This window comes from Sebastes fasciatus, chromosome 12 (genome assembly GCF_043250625.1).
Source record: "Sebastes fasciatus isolate fSebFas1 chromosome 12, fSebFas1.pri, whole genome shotgun sequence".
Classification (NCBI taxonomy): domain Eukaryota; kingdom Metazoa; phylum Chordata; class Actinopteri; order Perciformes; family Sebastidae; genus Sebastes; species Sebastes fasciatus.
Genome location: NC_133806.1, coordinates 12,764,012 through 12,782,634, shown reverse-complemented (window position 1 = coordinate 12,782,634; position 18,623 = coordinate 12,764,012). Strand labels below are relative to the sequence as shown.

Sequence of the window (18,623 nt, the reverse complement as noted above, 5' to 3'; positions counted from 1 at the left end):
TATCTGATTAAGTATCATAATTCATCATCAGGGGCATAGGTTTAGTTTCAGAAGTGGAGAGACACCAGATTGTTCTCTTGTCGATTAGTTGACTAATCGGTTGTTTTAGTCTTAGTCGATTAAGATTTCCTTAGCCGATTAGTTGTTTTGTATGCTTTCATGCTGAATGACTTATTTCCAAGAAACCTATGAGCACATCTCTGGTATACACAATAATTAAAGTCATGCTTTTATATGATTCTTTGTGAAGAAACTCAGTTTTACAGATTTGTTCATTAAATCAACTAATCGATTAGTCAACAAAATCATATGAGTGTTAGTCCACTAAGAATTTCTTTGGGTGAGGACAGTCCTACTTTCTCAACAACAAAATGGGATTGTGGGCAATTTCCTGCTTCAATCCAGCAAAATAAAATGGTTATCAGGCTTTCCATAATAATGATTATGATATGAGAATAATGCATTTTATTTCTAAAGCACTTTTCAAATCAGAGTTACAAAGTGCTTTAAATGGGAAAATCAAAATGATTCAGCAAAAGAGATAAAATCAAACCTTGAAGAATGAAATAAAATCCCCAACAATAAAATGAGATAAAATGTATTATAACTAAAATGTAAAACACTAATGAACAAGAATAAAAAAGAAGGTAATAATAATTACAATGCCATGTACCAGTGTTGTAGTCAAGACCCCAAGTCATGACCAAGACCAGAGTGTAGCGGGGCAGAGACAAGACCAAGACTTTGAGGGGTTGAGACCAAGGCAGGGAGAGACTGGGTCAAGACCAAGACCAGACCAGTGGGAGTCCCACACTGCATGACACACTTGCGATAAAATGTGGAAAATACAAACCATAGGTTGTCCTCCAAATGATCTGAAAGATCCACATTCCCATAAAAACAAATGAAGATTCCTCTTCATTCACCTCTTTTATTGCCATACAGTTTACAGTATATACTGTATATGTGTGTATGTATCAGTGTACCATGAGAAATGTCTTGATAAAATAATCAAAAGGCATTGCAGAGATGAATTTTATATGAGGGAATATCCCTTTGTTTTCTATGAGCAATCACAGTAATAATGTTAACAAATAAATCAGACAATAAACAGGCAGTTTAATGATATCCCTGCGGTCTTGAGATAAAATCCTGAGTCTTTGTCTGAGACCGAGACAAGGCCGAGTAAAAATGCGGTCGATTCCGAGACAAGATTGAGACCTTTAAAAAGTAGTCTCGAAACCAAAACCAACACATTTCTGAATTATTAATGTGTTAAACCAAAATAAAATCCTGTTTAGTTTACTTGATAGAGGCTTGATGGTCATCTGTAAATAAAAATATTGATTAGATTGTTTTCAAATGATTGTTCTACCCAAAATAAAACATGAGGACTTTTCTTAGTCCTGAGAAATGTCTGCAGCCTTCCTGTCGGGCTGCTTCCAACCCAAACAACCTCCATAAATAAGATAGGGCAGCTTGTGTGTATCCCGAGAGGCGAAGCTCAGAGAAAAAGGGTCTGAAAATCACTCGCGGCAGCTCTCTTAATAACTGAAGGCGACTGATGAGCAAAACAACATTGTTCTAGTCTCATCTGCTTTTCTTGCAGCTGTTAAGTCAGAGGACACTGTTTAGAGATATTTAAGTGACTAAATCAAACTGAAACTGTAAAAGTGCCTGGAAATTATGCTCTTGTTCATCATCAAGCTCATTAACTTCACATGCTGTTATCTCACATTCAAACTTCCCCTTCGTCTTTTCTCCTGTTTAGATTTTTACTGGTGCTGGTTTGGAGTGCAAGAGTGACTTTCAGAGGCTTCCCTGGAAATTCCTTAAACCCTCATAAGTCATGCCCGGACCCTCTGCTGCATTAGGGGGCTTTATGCACAGTGCAGCGGTTCAGTGATGGAGAGCATGGGAGGGCGTGTGCATGTGTATGTGTGTCCGTTTGCGTGCATGCTTGGTAGAGAGGTATACAAAGAAAGAAAAAAAAATAAGACGGGACATCCTACTTTTGAGTGGGACATTGTTTTTGCGGAGAGGTGCCAAAAAAAAAAAAAAACGAAGCAATATTTTTGCTGTGAGAGAGATGCTGCCTAACAAAACATAGTGACTGCGATCTGCTGTAACACACATACGCACACCAGAGATATGCACGCGAGAAAATAATTTACATTATTGCTAATAGCACATGTGCAGTAAAGGGGAAAGGTGGAAGCCTTCAGGGGCCAATGTAGCGTTTGAAGATGTATTGAATTACTACTGCTGATATAAAGTGTTATTTCTAGTCTATGCCAAAGTATCACAAGGATGCACTTTTTTTCTGATCAAACTAAGTTGAATCCACACTGTTTTTGCGAAATTTATTTACTCTCTATTCAGTACAGCTTTTGAACAGTTGGGCTTCATGTAGGCAGCCCTCATTATTGAAAATATTGCATGCAAGAAAGTGTGTGTATGTGTGTTACAAAGTTTTTTAATTAAGAATGTGCTTGTTTGGAGGGTTCTTACTGTCATTAGGTCACATAGAAACATTTATAAATAGTGGCACTATAGGTAATCATGCTGTTAATAATGGAGACTTGTTTGTATTTACCGCTTTTATTTATTCCTCTGAGTGCTGTCGGGTCAGTGAGATGCCTCACCTGAGTGAAAGTGTTACAGCACTGGGCTGAAAAACAAAAAAAGGTGTGTTAGAGAAAAGAGAAAACATAAGAAGGCAAAACTGGAATGTGTAACGAAGATCAAGGTAGTGAACAAGAGAGATGTAGGGATGGAGGAGTGAGTTTAGAGGTGGTTTATTTTGAAGCCGGCTTGAACCAGACGGTTACGAGAGGATGTGTAGAAAACAGGAGATTAGGATTTGAGCTCACTGTACTGAAAAATGTAGACACACACACACACACACACATACACCTACTGAGAGCCCAGTGCCACAGAAGGTCGTTCAGTGCCAGCGTCACCTTTCCCCAGATTCACAGCTCTTGATCCAAAACACAGACTTCAGACGAGGTTATAAATTGTATTATATGACGTTAGATTCACGTTATTAGCAAAAGATTCTAATCTTCCCTGGTAGCAATATTTGTATCCAAACTGTCTTTTATTTTTATTCAGCAGTTGATTGTAATTATGATGATATAATTTCCGAGTAGTGACGTAACTGTGGTCGTGCACACAGGACCAAAGACGTAACAAAGATCCTCATATACCAGCTGTAATTCTCTTAATGCTTCATCTGTGTAGTCACTTAATGCAGGAGCGATCGCTCAGTAGTGCAGTTTCCTCTCCCCAAACTCCCAACATGTGGCAAGTGAAGGGATTTCAAAAGCACATAGGAGAATGAAGCATTGGTTGTCAATAAAAAAAAAACAGTTACCCAGTACCCGGTTTTTGATTCTCTAATAGATGTAGATACGGAGATGAAGAATGTTAAAATATGAACACACCCAAACTTAATCTGAAGATCTGTGATTTCTTGCATACACTTCAGTGACTTTCGTCAGCAAAAATAATTAATGAAAAGGTTGTCTGTTTGGGACAGCGAGTGTGCGTAGAAGCCGGTGTGACTGTACTGATCTGACCTATATAGAGGACAGTTATTAAACATGAGCATGGGACCTGTTCCAGCAGCAGAGAAAGAAAAAAAAAGGACAAGGCAACAAGACAAAAGTGAAGCCAGATGAGGATACAAAGGAAAGGTTGACGGTTTGGAGAAAGGAAAACTGCCGTCTCAGTCCAAGGTCGCTCTCACCAGCAGCACTGTGATCATGATCACTTCCTTATTATGCATTCTCGCCGTTGCCATAACAACAAACGCCCCCTTTTGACCCCACTGAACCTCAGTGTGAACTCGTCGGTGCCGTTAGTCACTCGAGTGTCACAAGATGCTAAATCATAAAAGCTTTCTTCCTCTTGTAAGATGTACATAGATGTTAGCTTCAAGGAAGAAAAAAATGTAGAGAAAGCATAAATTAGCCCCCTTCTTTTTGTTTATTAAGCTTATTAGCTACACACACCTCTTGATAATACCCTCACTTGTGATAGCATGATCACCTTTTTCCTACCGCACAGTTTCACCATATGTTGTGTATTTCATTTGATTTACTTAAACGGGTCGGGGAGGTTTTGTTACTGTTTTTCTTGTTGTTTTTCAAACAAGCTTTTGTAATTATGTACTATGCATTTTGGCCATAATGGTGAGAGAGACAGGATTTGTCTGTAACTTGTCTATGCATGAATGAATTTAACAATTATGCAAATATTGTAACCATGACATATTTTTTTGGTGTGCACGTTAAAGTGCAAACCCGCTCTGTTGCCTACTGTGGCTATCCAGCTCACCGATGGGATACGTTTAAACAGATCATCTCGACCAGGGATTTTTAACTGCCAAGCTGCAGTGGTCAGCAGGTGAAACCCAGTTAAACACCAGCTTACTTAAGTGGCTGAACGACTGCTACAGGCACTCCTCGCTCTCTCTCCTTTAAATGCTTTTCCTCGTGCATTCTATATACAAATACCTAGATGTATAGAAAATGTATTTATAGAGCGGTGCCTTGTCTGACGATCAAGTTGTTTTCTTCATAAAGGGCTCTTAAGTCTGCAAACACAATCACGTCTTTCATGGAGGACTGTGAAATCGACCTCTGAGAGTGAGAGACGATGACAAATTGACTAGTTGAGAGAGATCATCCCAGGATTCTGTTTTTGTGTCCACCTCCATAACAGCAATAGCCCTCTGCCAACTCAGCCAGCCAGTGCCCTGTATAGAAAAGACACTGCTCCTTGTCATACAGGCATCTGCCATCATGTCTATCTATAAACAATGAATATGCAAGAACTATAATGTGTATTTGGGTTTTGATTTTTTTTTTTTTTATCGTGTAAGAGGCTCTTTAATGATGTATACTTAAGGAAAATTGTGGTACGTTTTGTTTTTTAATTCTTCATTTTTTAAATAAATTGGGGAAATAAATTCCTGTTTTGTCATTTTATATAGTAACAAGCCAAATATGTTAGAATAAATTGTGAGCTAATGGTTTAGGGTTCAAGGTTAGTTTGGTTTGACTCTTTATAAACACAGAGGGGATTGTACTAGGATCCTATATGTTGATTTCATAAACCTGTATCTGGATGTATACTTTTAAAATATATAGTATGTATATAAAAGGTAAAAAATGTTGGCTCTGCTTTCATAGTATTCACATATTTTCATAGAAATTAACATATAAGCTATTTTCTAAATGCATGCAGATATAACTTTTATGCAAAGGTGGGACAGTCCAAACTCATTCAAGCATACATCCTGACTGAGAAAAACAAGACACCAGCGCGTTCGTACCATATAGCAGCGAAGACGAGGATCAATGTTGTATTAAGAATTTTCTCTGCAGTATTTCATTAAGTTTTTTGATATCTGGATCAAACATCTGTAACAACAATGGGGACAGTTACAAACTTCCTCCTCTGCAGCTTTGTCGGTGAGTCACATCAATTTATTTTAAAGATAGAATATGAATTAAAATACTCTTTATAAAGTATATAAACAACAGTATGTATTTGTGTAGATGCAATTATCTTCTGTTTTTGTGGAAAATAGGCATGTCTGTATATTAAAGCTTGTATATGTATGTACTCTGTATAACTTTTTTTCACATTTAGCTCTTGTGAGTTCTGCTTCAGTGAACCACGTCTCCTGTCAAAGCAGATGGCTGTGCTCTCATGTTGCTCTGTTAGTTTTGGTTAATTATGCTACATTTACAGCTCATTTTATTCATTTTTGTTACTCCACATCATATGCCCATTAAAAAATACAGTTTATGCATTGTGATATATGCAATCATAATTATAAAGGTGCTATCGATAACATTCAGCCACTAGATGTCGCATCCTCCCTCCCGCTTTCCATTGCATGTACTACACAACAAGTCGTTGCCAGACACTTACCATCAAACGCTATTTATCTGTTTTTTTCCACACTAACTGATCACCCGGAGACACGTGATACCAACGTCGTTATACTATTGGCTCACAAGCCTTGTTAGAAGTGGGAACCAAACATCAGATGTCTTCCACAAATATGAACAACAGGAAAAGACACATTTTTATTTGCCACCTTTTTAAAGGCTCTGTAGATGTATTATTTTTTAGAAAATATTCATCCGCATAAAAATGTTATCAATAAGACCGTTAAATAATTTGACAAATGTTGCGTTAAAATCAAACTATGAGCAAATGTATAACAAATGCACAAAACAATGTAATATAATTGCTGCTTCCTCCACAGTGGGTATTGCTCAGAATACGGTGATTTTAGAGGCGGACAGGCCCTTCATTAGGGTGCAGGTCTTCCACACAGCTGATTTGGAGTGCTGCTACAAAACCGAGGTGAGATCAGTGAAATTCACTTGGGTCAAACAAGCTGGCAACAGCACCAGACATGATGCACATCCTGTGAAGCATTCGGACCCTGTGGCTAAAGGAAAAGACGGCAGATTTTGTGGCACCCTAACCATCGAGCCGGTGCAGCTGAACGACTCCGGGCTGTACCAGTGTTGGCTGAACGGCAGTGACGTCGACCTCATCTCACATGGCACCTACCTGCAAGTCTTCAGTGAGTGTTCATGATGGAGTGAGATGGAGTCAAGTGAGCTCTAAGCACCGCTAACACCTCATAAGCCATAAATCCTGTTAACGTTAGTCTATCCGAGAGCTGTGTGAGTGGCAGCATCCATGCGTATCGCAGCTTGGTTAATCTCCACATCATCTGAATGCTCTGATTACAGTCTGCTGCCCGGTCATTTACTTTAAATAGCCCCAAGAATAGATCAAGTTGCAGTCACGCTAATGTGGAGAGGCATTTGTCACAATGAAAGGCCATTTTGCATCATAATCTCAGATGGCAGATGTGGAAACGTGAAACAACCACAGCTCCTCTGGAGGTTTTGCACATTAGTTTACGAGAACTCTTACTTTAAGGTCTCATATCATACTCACTTTCAGGTTCATACTTGCATTTTGTGTTTCCACTAGAACATGTTTACATGCTGTAATGTTAAAAAAAATCCACTATTTTCTCATACTGTCTGCCTGAATATGCCTGTATTTACCCTTTGTTTGAAACACTCTAATTGAAATTTTAGTTTAATTTAGTACGCTAAGACAGTATGTGAGACATTTTAGTATGTCCGAAACCTTAGTATGAAACCAATAGTACGCGAATTGCATACTATTTCAGGTGAAATATTACAGTATGTGATGACATAAATTACTGGTTAGTGCATCCGAAAAGATACATACTACTGTTTATTTACAAAAGTATGTTGAACAATAGTACACATATTGGGTATGTACGTAGTGCATGGTCTTAAATATTGTACAGTTGTGACATCACAAAGTTACAGAAGTCCTGACAGCTTGTTTCAAAGGCACAGTTTCTAAATACAGGCTGTGTGTATTTCTCCATGGATTGAGTGTTTCTATACTTTCACAGTATTTATTGGGCGCTTAAACCTGCTTTATTACAAAAAATACATGAAAATCTCACTTTTTACAATATGGGACCTTTAACAAAACAATTTATTATTAATTTACTGTATATATTAGACTGTTCTTTATACTAAATAGTACACTTCTATTGTATTAAAAAGACTCTGGACTCCATCTTTTTTTCAATTGTCCACTCTCCCTTGCTACAAAAACATGTAAGCACTTGTTTAGTTTGTTTCACCTGAGCCCTGTCTGTATGCCTATAGAGCCGATGGAGAAGACGATAAACCTCAGCGAAAGCACCAAAAACAAGATCCTGACTGCTGAAGGAGTCCTACTGCTCCTGTGTGTGCTTGTGCCTTCTGCCGCCATTCTCTTCAAGGTCAGGAGGTCACTTTATTATGACTGACTGTACATTAAATACACTGATCTGTTAACTACCCCTGACTCGTAGCGTTGATGTTTCAGCAATGGTTCATTTCCAAAATGTCTCAATAATGGTATTACCATATCATTCATGTCAACACACCAGAAATGATTGCAATCTGTAACACAACCCTACTTGGACTGTTCCTACCACATATAGCTATAAGCTTCTCAAATGGATATCTTTTCATAGTGTTTCTTGCACCATTTCACAGCTTTACCAACTTCTGTTTTCCCCCCTCACAGTCACAGAGACTACAATTACTGGAGAAGAAGAAAGCGAAGAAGGAAGAGGAGAACATTTATCAGGTAAATGAGTCAGCTCTTCTCTGAGTCAAACTCATGTGTCATGGCATGCATGTGAGAAGTCACATTACTGGAAGCAGGAACAAAGGCATGAATGAACATGTTATCTTGTACTAATCAGTTTAACATGAATATGTTTCATTGATTTTACTTGACTTGCATCTCCCTTTTCTCCTACACGCCAGGGGCTGAATGTGGACGATTGTTGGTCCACATATGATCAGATCGAACGCTCCCAGGCTCATGGCCCCTACCAGGATGTGGGCAACCTTAAGGAGGAAGAGGAGCACATCCAGCTGGAGAAACCCTGAGGGAAAGGGGAAATGCAGAGAAAGAGAGAGTGTTGAGTCTATTTTGAGGGCTGAAGTTTAACTGTGTGATCTCTGAATATCATTTTCATTCTGCATCACACGCATTGGAATTTGGAGTTTTTGTACATAGCCTGCAGTTACAATCTGATAACACATAGTTTAATCAGCTTGTTTAATCTGAGATTGAACATTGATTTTTGACCTTGGAAACAGCAGTTGACAAAACAGTCTCACCGCAGGGTCCACTCTGTCAGAGCCATACCCAGGATTAAAGAAATATTGAGGTCAGAAGTTATAATTTTGAAGAGAGACCTCTTTATACATTCAGCTGTATCTTGTACAAATTATAGGCTTTTAAACACTTAAAGCAGCACTAGCAGAATGTTTTTGGCATCATTGGGCAAAAATCCCATAATAACCTTTCAGCATATTGTAATTCAAGTGCTCTGAGAGATAATTAGACTTCTGCTGCTCCTCATGGCTCTGTTTTCAGGCTTTAAAAAAATCTATCCCGTGACTGGAGACTTTGGCCAATCACAGGTCATTTCAGAGAGAGAGCGTTCTTATTGTTCATTCACCGGAGGCAGCTGTCAAAGTAGGGAGTTGATCAAATATGAATCACTGTTACTGTAATGCCTATTTCTCGCCTCAAATGTTTTCAGAAACATCTTGTGGTGTACTGTTTAGCTGTAAAATGAGGAAGTTTGCTCTGGCTGGTGGGTGGTGCTTGGTATTTCCTCAATTTATCTCAACATGGCTGTCAGGTTACAAACTTTCTAATTTTACAGCCAAACAACACACTATAAGATGTTTCTGAAAACATTTGAGGCGAGAAATAGGCATTACAGTAACCGAATATTGATACATATTCGATCAGCGCTGCCTAGTTTGACCGTTTGATCGAAGTTTGTGAGTGATTGACAGCTGCTCAGAGACGACAGACTCCAGCTCGGCTCTGATTGGTTGTTTTACTCCGTTCTGTGAAATCTTAAAGATGCCATTAGGAGCACCGGAGGACACCGGAGGCACATGATTTTTCAGATTACCTGTCTCATGCACTATACTGTCTGCATATAGTGACCGTTTTATAAAAAATAACTTTTAAAATCACATTTGCTCCAGTTCTACCCACTGCAGCTTTAAGTGTAAATGTATGATTGTGATCAAAAGCTCCATAATAGCTTCTGAGTGAGTGGTGAGACTATTTTGTTATCAGTTTATCAGCTTTCAGCTTCTGTTCATTAAAAAAATATATAGCCTATAATGAATATCTTGCTTCTTACTGAATGACTTTATGATGTGTGACAATGGATTTGCTTTCTGCCATTTCTGAGTGCTCAAAGAATAAAGTTGTGTAAAAAAAAAAAAATCCTATAAATTATTCTATAGATAGATAGATAGATAAATAGATAGACAGATAGATAGATAGATAGATAGTAACTTTATTGATCCCGAGTGAAATTCAAGTTTCCAGCATCAAAGGCAGTAAAAAAGTTAGTAGTACAAAGTACAAAAAAATATACCAGATATAAAAATACAAGGAAATGAAGAAAAACTGAATATAGTGCAGGGTAACAGCTGTAATACACGACTATTAAAAATGTGAATATAGTGCAGAAGAGACTGTTAAAAATGAATATAGTGCAGGGTAACTCCAGTAGCTTAGTCTGTGAAAGTGCACTGTGTGCATTGTTATCTGTCCTGCAGACCGTCAAGGCAAGGCAAGGCAGCTTTATTTGTATAGCACATTTCAGCAACAGGGCTAATTCAAAGTGCTTTACATAAACATCCAAGAACATTGCGACAAAGTGTAAAAGAACATTAAGACATAATTAAAACAGTTATAAAAACATTAAAGATTAGAAAATAAAAACAAACTAAAAATAAAAGCTAGGATAGAAGCTAAAATAGAATATAACACACAAGAGTAAAAGCTCTAGTGCAGTATAAGATCATTATTTGGTTTAGTAAAAGGCGGCAGCAGCAAACAGGAAAGTTTTAAGTTTTGATTTAAAAGAACTCAGAGTTGGAGTTGGTCCTGCAGGTTTCAATATACAATATATAAATAGATAGATAGATAGATAGATAGATAGATAGCAACTTTATTGATTTTGAGGGAAATTAGAGTTTCCAGCATCACAGTTCCATAGTGCAAAACATGTTAGTAAAAAGGCAGTAAAAAAGTTAGTAGTGCAAATTACAAAAAATATACCAGATATAAAAATACAAGGAGATGAAGAAAACTGTTAAAACTGAATATAGTGCAGGGTAACAGCTGTGATACACGACTATTAAAAAGTGAATATAGTGCAGAAGAGACTGTTAAAATGAATATAGTGCAGGGTAACTCCAGTAGCTTAGTCTATGAAAGTGCACTGTGTGCATTGTTATCTGTCCTGCAGACATATATACATACATGAATGAATGAATGAATGAATGAAAGACTTTATTTCAAACATAAAAATAAATAAAAACAGATACAAAATAATAACAAACAAATATCATAGAATGATAATATAATATAAAGTATAAACTATCCCAGATTTACATTGTCTTTACACAGTTTTATACCCATAAAGCTCCTCTAATCTGTTCTGAATGGACTCACTTTTACTTTGCCATGTTGTACAGTTTAAGCAAAGAGGGCGGACACTTATATATTATTTGAGCGTCCTGATTGGCTACTGGACCGCAGCCGCAGTCACTGATTGGCTGCCGTGTCTGTAGTGGGCGGGGCCTCGCTGTCACCCTGTATACCCCTCAGGTATATGTATGGGAGATGAGAGAGGCGGTGCGTCAACAGAGGGGGCGAAGATGGCGTCGAGCAAGAAGAGTGGTGGTGGTGGTGGGAGTGGGAGTAGCAGGCTGGAGAAAGGTGTAAATGGAAGACGCTCGTCCAAACACAAAGAGGCTCCAGTGGGTGAGTCGTTGTCTGTGTTTGTGCCTGCTTCGTCTCAGCTTTTCCCCGTTATAAACTTCCCCTTTTTAGCCGCTCCTCAGGGAGTCCTCTCCTGCTAGCTCTGCGTTAGCATTCAGCCGACATGAACCACTAGGATTTAAGCCTCTGGGTCTGTCAGCTGCTTAGGTCCTGTGACTGTTTTACGACATCAAAACGAGGATGAAAGCTAGACTGTTTAAAGGCGTTATTGAATGGAGTTGCTCTCCTTCGCTGCCATAGTTACCAGCATCCTGCTGTCATAGTTACTAGCATCCTGCTGCCATAGTTACTAGTATCCTCCTGCCATAGTTACTAGTAGATAGATAGATAGTAACTTACTTTATTGATCCCGAGGGAAATTCAAGTATCATAGTTACTAGCATCCTGCTGTCATAGTTACTAGTATCCTGCTGTCATAGTTACCAGCATCCTGCTGTCATAGTTACTAGTATCCTCCTGCCATAGTTACTAGTAGATAGATAGATAGTAACTTTATTGATCCCGAGGGAAATTCAAGTATCATAGTTACTAGTATCCTGCTGTCATAGTTACCAGCATCCTGCTGTCATAGTTACTAGTATCCTGCTGTCATAGTTACTAGTATCCTGCTGTCATAGTTACCAGCATCCTGCTGTCATAGTTACTAGTATCCTCCTGCCATAGTTACTAGTATCCTGCTGTCATAGTTACTAGTATCCTCCTGCCATAGTTACTAATAGATAGATAGATAGATAGATAGATAGATAGATAGATAGTAACTTTTTTGATCCCGAGGGAAATTCAAGTATCATAGTTACTAGTATCCTGCTGTCATAGTTACTAGTATCCTCCGGCCATAGTTAATAGTATCCTCCTGTCATAGTTAATAGTATCCTCCTGTCATAGTTACTAGTATCCTGCTGTCATAGCTACAGTAAACGTTAGGTGTAGCGTAACCGTTAGTTGTAACGGTTGTAGTAACATCATCGTTGTAGAAGTAACATTTAATTACATATATATGGCTCCATGCTGTATTTTGTTCACCTTTTCACGTTCTGTGCTCCTTAGTTTCAGCTGCTGACACTGACAGGACCCACCTGAACAGGTACTCAAAACCATAAATAAGAGGGGAGGGTGTATATGGAGTGTAACTACATAAACCTTCCGACTGTGGTATACGGAAGTGCTGTGCTTAAATCCATTATGCAAATTGTTAGGGTCACTGCTGAAGTCGTCATCACTGCCTGGGTGACATAAGAGCAGGGAAACACATGGTGACGAATGGGCCGATTGTGAAAGAAGGTAGCAGATTTAACAGGATGCTGCCAGCCTCTGCAGGCACTGTGGATCTGCTGCTGTTATAACTAAACAAACTCCCTCTGTTGCCCTATTATCCTGTAAACTAGGCCGTAACTGGAACAATCCAACCATTTCCCAAACCACCACCACTTTCATAAGGCTTCCTTGTCTGTAGCCTAACAATATTGCCATACAATGTCTGTGTCTTTGCTATAGAAATAAAAAAAATGTCCCTGCCTATTTATGAATGGTGCGTTTATAATAGACTTAGGCCAGTATAATGGGATTAGAAGATTTTACTTAGTCTTATAGATAGATAGATAGATAGATAGATAGACAGATAGACAGATAGATAGATAGATAGTTAGTAACTTTATTGATACCGAGGGAAATTCAAGTTTCCAGCAGTTTCCATAGTGCAAAACATGTTAGTAAAAAGGCAGTAAAAAAGTTAGTAGTACAAAGTACAAAAAAATATACCAGATATAAAAATACAAGGAGATGAAGAAAACTGTTAAAACTGAATATAGTGCAGGGTAACAGCTGTGATACACGACTATTAAAAAAGTGAATATAGTGCGGAAGAGACTGTTAAAAGAGTCTGTCTGTGGAGCACTTGGGGAGCGGCAGCCTGCCGCTAAACGAGCTCCTCTGTTTGGTGATGACGGCGTTCAGAGGATGGCTGGCGTTGTCCATTATGGCCAGCAGTCTGTTGAGTGTTCTTTCCTCTGCCACGATCACCAGAGAGTCGAGCTCCATGCCATGCCATGCCATACTTGTTGTGCTAAGTTCAGTTTTGATCAGACCTGAAGATAAGGTGACCAGGTGTCCCACTTTATGAGGGACTGCACATTATTTTTATCCCTTTTCTGACATATTGAGACGATGTCCCACATTTTGATCGGCTCTAGTTTTCAAAAGTCAAACCACTGCAGGACAGACGCTTTTCTAAAATATGGCTTTCATCCAATAGCTGTAAAGAAAGCAGGGAAGGCTGTCATCATGAGATTCAAGTGTAGGTTAACCTGTTTTTGCTACACTACGGCCAACAGGAAAAAGTCACAAGCTATGCAGATTGAGACAGAACATGATGGAAACTACCACAAAGAAAAAGGAAATGCAGCTACAACAAGGACTGTTAAACTACTTATAACTGGGTGAAGCCAGTGGGAAGTGACTCTCAAAGAGTTCTTGCAAAATTAGTTTTCAACCAGAGAGCAACATGTCCCACATTGTCCCACACAAACATACTCTTTGTCCCTAATTTGTTTTGTTGGGATCTGGTCACCCTACCTGAAGAAGAGATTCATAATTTTCTTTTTCATCAGTGGCATTGCATTATAAAACTGAAGGGAATCCCTATGTGTCCCATTTGGAGGAGGTGTGGAGGCTCATTGTTGCTAGTTTCCTGTTGTTCAGTTTGGCCTTGTGTGTTTGAGGGTGCTCTGTCTAGGAGAAGGGTCAAACGCCTCCTAAACAGAGCCCCCGCTGTTGGCGCTTCCTCTCGCCTGTGGACTGCTCAAAGTTTGCTCTTTTTATAGCCTGCTTCCTGTAGACACGACATTTTGTAGAGTATCAGGTATCTGGCCAAGTTCAAAAAGACTGGCCAGCAGATACCATATCTTGTAGATAAGAAAAACACAGTAGAATTTTACCTTTAACACTGTCTGGTCTCAACGTAGGACTCATATTGAGACTTTCTACTTGTAAAAATAGATGTGGACTTTGTGCTGTGACAGTGAGTCCCACTTCAAGGAACAGCCCCTGTGTTTTCATATCCTTGGACTAACATTTGACCAGACTTCACATTTTTCACATCTTGAATGTGTCTGTTTAGGCTTGATAAAGAGAAACACAAGAGAGCCACGAGTTGGAAACAGCCTAGACAAGATCAGCACAGTTAATCATACTGACATTAAGAAGTAGCTCAACATTAAACTACAACAGTATAGAGCAGCTCAACGTTTTCTATATGGAAGGGACCAACCTGACTGATTTCAAGCCATAAATGTAGCAAGCAGGTTTTTCCAAACAAGAACTGGATGTTTGTTTGTCTTTGTACAGAAGTTAGCCTACACTTTGCCCTTTGTATGTATTCTAAACTATGCAGTGCAGGAAGGGAGTTGAACTACAGAAAGATATATGCTCTGAACCTACCCCATCTGACTTGAGGTTACAACAGGAAGATTGGGTCCAGATCTGCATCAAATTATACAAACTTGAAAAACCAATTTATTGGATTTACTTAATCCAGTAATGTCAACAATTATCACCAAACTGAGTTGGATTAGATATAATTTATTATTCTTGTGAAGATGGCGATAACTGATTTATGTCGAACCAACTTGACTGTATAAGGCAATTCAAACTTTATCTGGTCAACTTGGATTTAATTAATAAGTCAGTGTCCAGCTAACTAAACTGACCAACATAAATTCAACAAAATGCAGTTTCTTTTGCCTTACTTAACTGTATTAGTTAATGCCAACATAAACATATTGAAATACACTGACTTAACTCACTTATGTAAATGTAACTTGTGGACCTCCAATACTCAACTGTATTTAGTACAACTAACTAAACTATACTTTGTAGTCCCATCTTAACTGATTTTAAATCAATGGCAACCACTGACATTTTGTTTTACGTAACTGGTTTTCATTGTTATAATGGTAGTAATTTTAGGTGGAGTTACTAAACCAGATTATGTCAACAATTTCCACACAGTGTAGTTAAGTAAATTCAATTCACACTACTTTGGTTCTGTGAAAAAGTCCATTTATTACCAATGAAACACAGTAAAGCACCATAACCAACCTGGTCAGCTGGGTTTAAAATAATGGAGACCTATAAAGACTGATTTTTATCACCTCATCAATCAACATTTCCCATCGTCTTACATTGTTCATTGTACAAGTAGTGAATTGGGCCCCATTTTCTGTTACACATACCCTCATCATAGTATCTTAGTAGGGAAAGTACACGTGTAACTGATAACAGTGATGATGGTCCTGTTCTGTAAAGTGTCCCTGTAAGTCATGACAGTGAGTCGGCATGCACGATACCAGGACCCTGAAACTGAAGGAATTCAGTTTATTATTTACATGTGTATAGATAAACAATCAATAAGAGCAACAGGTGGGACTTTGGTATCTGTGTCTCAGTGTTCCTGGGTGTGTTTGTCTCTGTATTTCTGAGTGTGTGAGGGGTCATGTCTCAGTTCCTTGGGTTGTGGGACTGTCATCAACCAAGAAGTCTAAACTAAGGTCATATTTTTCCCCTGCATTCAATTCTCTGAATTACATTTTGTCCCTTTACTTTGGGTGTGCACATCACGCTCTGTCCATGTTCTGCATTCATTCCCTATCGCTAGTATTTCTTAACACTTGGCACATACAGCACATTTCTGCTAAATACATAACCAACAAATACATGTCCCGACACGTATTTGTCCCGACACGTATTTGTTAAACACAAATGTCCAAAACCTGTGTTACCAAAAGATAGCACTTCAATATGATTGTCATGTGGGTGCAGGACTTGTACCTAAGTGGGTTAATGTTTTCTAATGTAAACTGTGATGAGCGAGGAAATTATTAGTTGATTGATCAAATAGGCGATGGTCACAATTTTTCTGATGATTGTCTAATAAGGGTGGAACGGTTCACAAAATTCACGGTTCGGTTCACATCAAGGTTTTGGGGTCACAGTTTTCGGTTCGGTACATTTATGTTACAGCGAGGAGGTCATGTTCTGTAACTTCTACAGTAATTAGTGCAAACAAAAAATGCAGATCGAAGAGGAACAATGCGGATTCCGTCCTGGCCGTGGAACAACGGACCAGCTTTTCACTCTCGCAAGGATCCTGGAGGGGGCCTGGGAGTATGCCCATCCAGTCTACATGTGTTTTGTGGACTTGGAGAAGGCATATGACCGGGTCCCCCGGGAGATACTGTGGGGGGTGCTGCGGGAGTATGGGGTGAGGGGGGCACTTCTCAGGGCCATCCAATCCCTGTACGCCCAAAGCGAGAGCTGTGTTCGGATCCTCGGCAATAAGTCGGACTCGTTTCCGGTGGGGGTTGGCCTCCGCCAGGGCTGCGCTTTGTCACCAATCCTGTTCGTGATATTCATGGACAGGATATCGAGGCGTAGTCGGGTGGAGGAGGGTTTGCAGATCGGTGTGCTGAGGATCTCATCGCTGCTTTTTGCAGATGATGTGGTCCTGTTGGCATCATCGGTCTGCGACCTCCAGCACTCACTGGATCGGTTCGCAGCCGAGTGTGACGCAGTCGGGATGAGAATCAGCACCTCTAAATCTGAGGCCATGGTTCTCAGCAGGAAACCGGTGGTTTGCCTACTCCGGGTAGGGAATGAGTCCTTACCCCAAGTGAAGGAGTTTAAGTATCTCGGGGTCTTGTTCGCGAGTGAGGGGACGATGGAACGTGAGATTGGTCGGAGAATCGGAGCAGCAGGGGCGGTATTGCATTCGCTTTACCGCACCGTTGTGACGAAAAGAGAGCTGAGCCGGAAGGCAAAGCTCTCGATCTACCGTTCAATCTTCGTTCCTACTCTCACCTATGGTCATGAGGGTTGGGTCATGACCGAAAGAACGAGGTCGCGGGTGCAAGCGGCCGAAATGGGTTTCCTCAGGAGGGTGGCTGGCGTCTCCCTTAGAGATAGGGTAAGAAGCTCAGTCATCCGTGAGGGACTCGGAGTAGAGTCCTTGCTCCTTTGCGTCGAAAGGAGCCAGTTGAGGTGGTTCGGGCATCTAGCACGGATGCCTCCTGGGCGCCTCCCTTGGGAGGTGTTCCAGGCACGACCAGCTGGGAGGAGACCACGGGGAAGACCCAGGACTAGATGGAGAGATTATATCTCTACTCTGGCCTGGGAACGCCTCGGGATCCCCCAGTCAGAGCTGGTTAATGTGGCCCGGGAAAGGGAAGTTTGGGGTCCCCTGCTGGAGCTGTTGCCCCCGCGACCCGATCCCGGATAAGCGGTTGAAGATGGATGGATGGATGAAAAAATGCAGCTTTGTTATTTTCATATATATATGTTGTAATTATAGACTAAGGCCATCAACATAAATTGAAGCATAAGCTCAACCAAAACTATACAAAAAAAAGAAAAGAACAGTTTAACATATGTCTCAATTATCAGCTCTTTATTGAAAGATTATTTTTTCCATTCAAAAAGTGCAGTATTTGGAAAGGGATATGGATGGATTTCTGTGCCACTGTGTTATTTAAAAATAATTAATAAATATGAAACACATTACAGGGATTGTGCTGCTGGAATTACTGAGTTGCTTATAAGTGTATAGCGCGGCTCAAGTAACGTTACGTTAATCATATGCAGAAATCCAACGTCCTCCACAACTGCATAAGGCTGCATATCTTTCCCTATAAACCTCTCCAATGCTGTAGTTATGTTTTTTTGTCCTGTCTGAATCTGCATGTAGAGGCTGTTTAAATGCTGCGGGGAGAAGGAGTTGCTCTTTCCTACCCGAAGTGTTGCCACTCGTGTTGCACAGTGCTTACACAGTCGCCGTTTTATCCACCACTTTTTTTCCATCATTTTCATAGGTAACACTAAATCCGTAATGCTCCCATGCAGCAGAGCGAAACGATGCTGGTGGATCCTCTAACTGTACTTTATCGTGTCTACTCTCCATTTCCTTAACTGACAGCTCTACTTCATCTGTGAAGGGGCTGGGTCACGCTTCCTGGTACAACGCATGCACAGTAAAATCTGGTCTGCACTCGCCGAAATTGAGCCAATAGCAACGCACGACTGCAGCTTCAGTTACACTGCGCATGTGTTAAACCCCTTACCTCAAGACCCATGTCCGCCCGTGTCCCAGCCTCCTTCCATAG

General features: G+C 40.0%; 3 protein-coding genes across 16 annotated transcripts in view; all 3 read left to right on the top strand.

Annotated features, from left to right (window-relative positions):
* The window catches only part of arhgef1 (Rho guanine nucleotide exchange factor (GEF) 1), a 54,153-nt gene extending 49,175 nt beyond the window's left edge, over positions 1-4,978 (top strand). For all 9 annotated transcript variants that reach the window (XM_074654914.1, XM_074654911.1, XM_074654913.1 and 6 more), the window contains one exon: positions 1,772-4,978. The gene's annotated coding sequence lies outside the window, so the exon portion shown is untranslated. The remainder of the gene's footprint in view (positions 1-1,771) is intronic.
* A 153-nt stretch (positions 4,979-5,131) lies between these two features.
* On the top strand, positions 5,132-9,903 carry cd79a (CD79a molecule, immunoglobulin-associated alpha). Its single transcript, XM_074654940.1, has 5 exons — positions 5,132-5,483; positions 6,290-6,616; positions 7,758-7,873; positions 8,164-8,226; positions 8,409-9,903. The coding sequence occupies exons 1-5, from the start codon at positions 5,444-5,446 to the stop codon at positions 8,532-8,534; spliced, it is 672 nt and encodes a 223-aa protein (XP_074511041.1). The 5' UTR covers positions 5,132-5,443; the 3' UTR covers positions 8,535-9,903.
* A 1,389-nt stretch (positions 9,904-11,292) lies between these two features.
* Positions 11,293-18,623, top strand: part of lipeb (lipase, hormone-sensitive b) — a 36,249-nt gene continuing 28,918 nt past the window's right edge. For 3 of the 6 annotated variants that reach the window (XM_074653148.1, XM_074653143.1, XM_074653145.1), the window contains exons 1-2: positions 11,300-11,454; positions 12,520-12,556. Coding sequence is in view for 2 of the 6 variants with exons in the window: in XM_074653143.1 (XP_074509244.1) it covers positions 11,307-11,454; positions 12,520-12,556 (185 nt within the window). In the remaining 4 variants the exon portion in view is untranslated. Of the gene's footprint in view, positions 11,455-12,519; positions 12,557-18,623 lie in introns of all 6 variants that reach the window. The other 3 variants (XM_074653144.1, XM_074653147.1, XM_074653146.1) reach the window with 3 other exon arrangements.

Bases quoted from the DNA above. Each gene is read 5' to 3' on its own strand.
- cd79a (XM_074654940.1), top strand. From the start codon at position 5,444: ATGGGGACAGTTACAAACTTCCTCCTCTGCAGCTTTGTCG. The intron at 7,874-8,163 runs GTCAGGAGGTCA...CCCCCCTCACAG, and splicing joins CTGCCGCCATTCTCTTCAAG to TCACAGAGACTACAATTACT. The intron at 8,227-8,408 runs GTAAATGAGTCA...CCTACACGCCAG, and splicing joins AAGAGGAGAACATTTATCAG to GGGCTGAATGTGGACGATTG.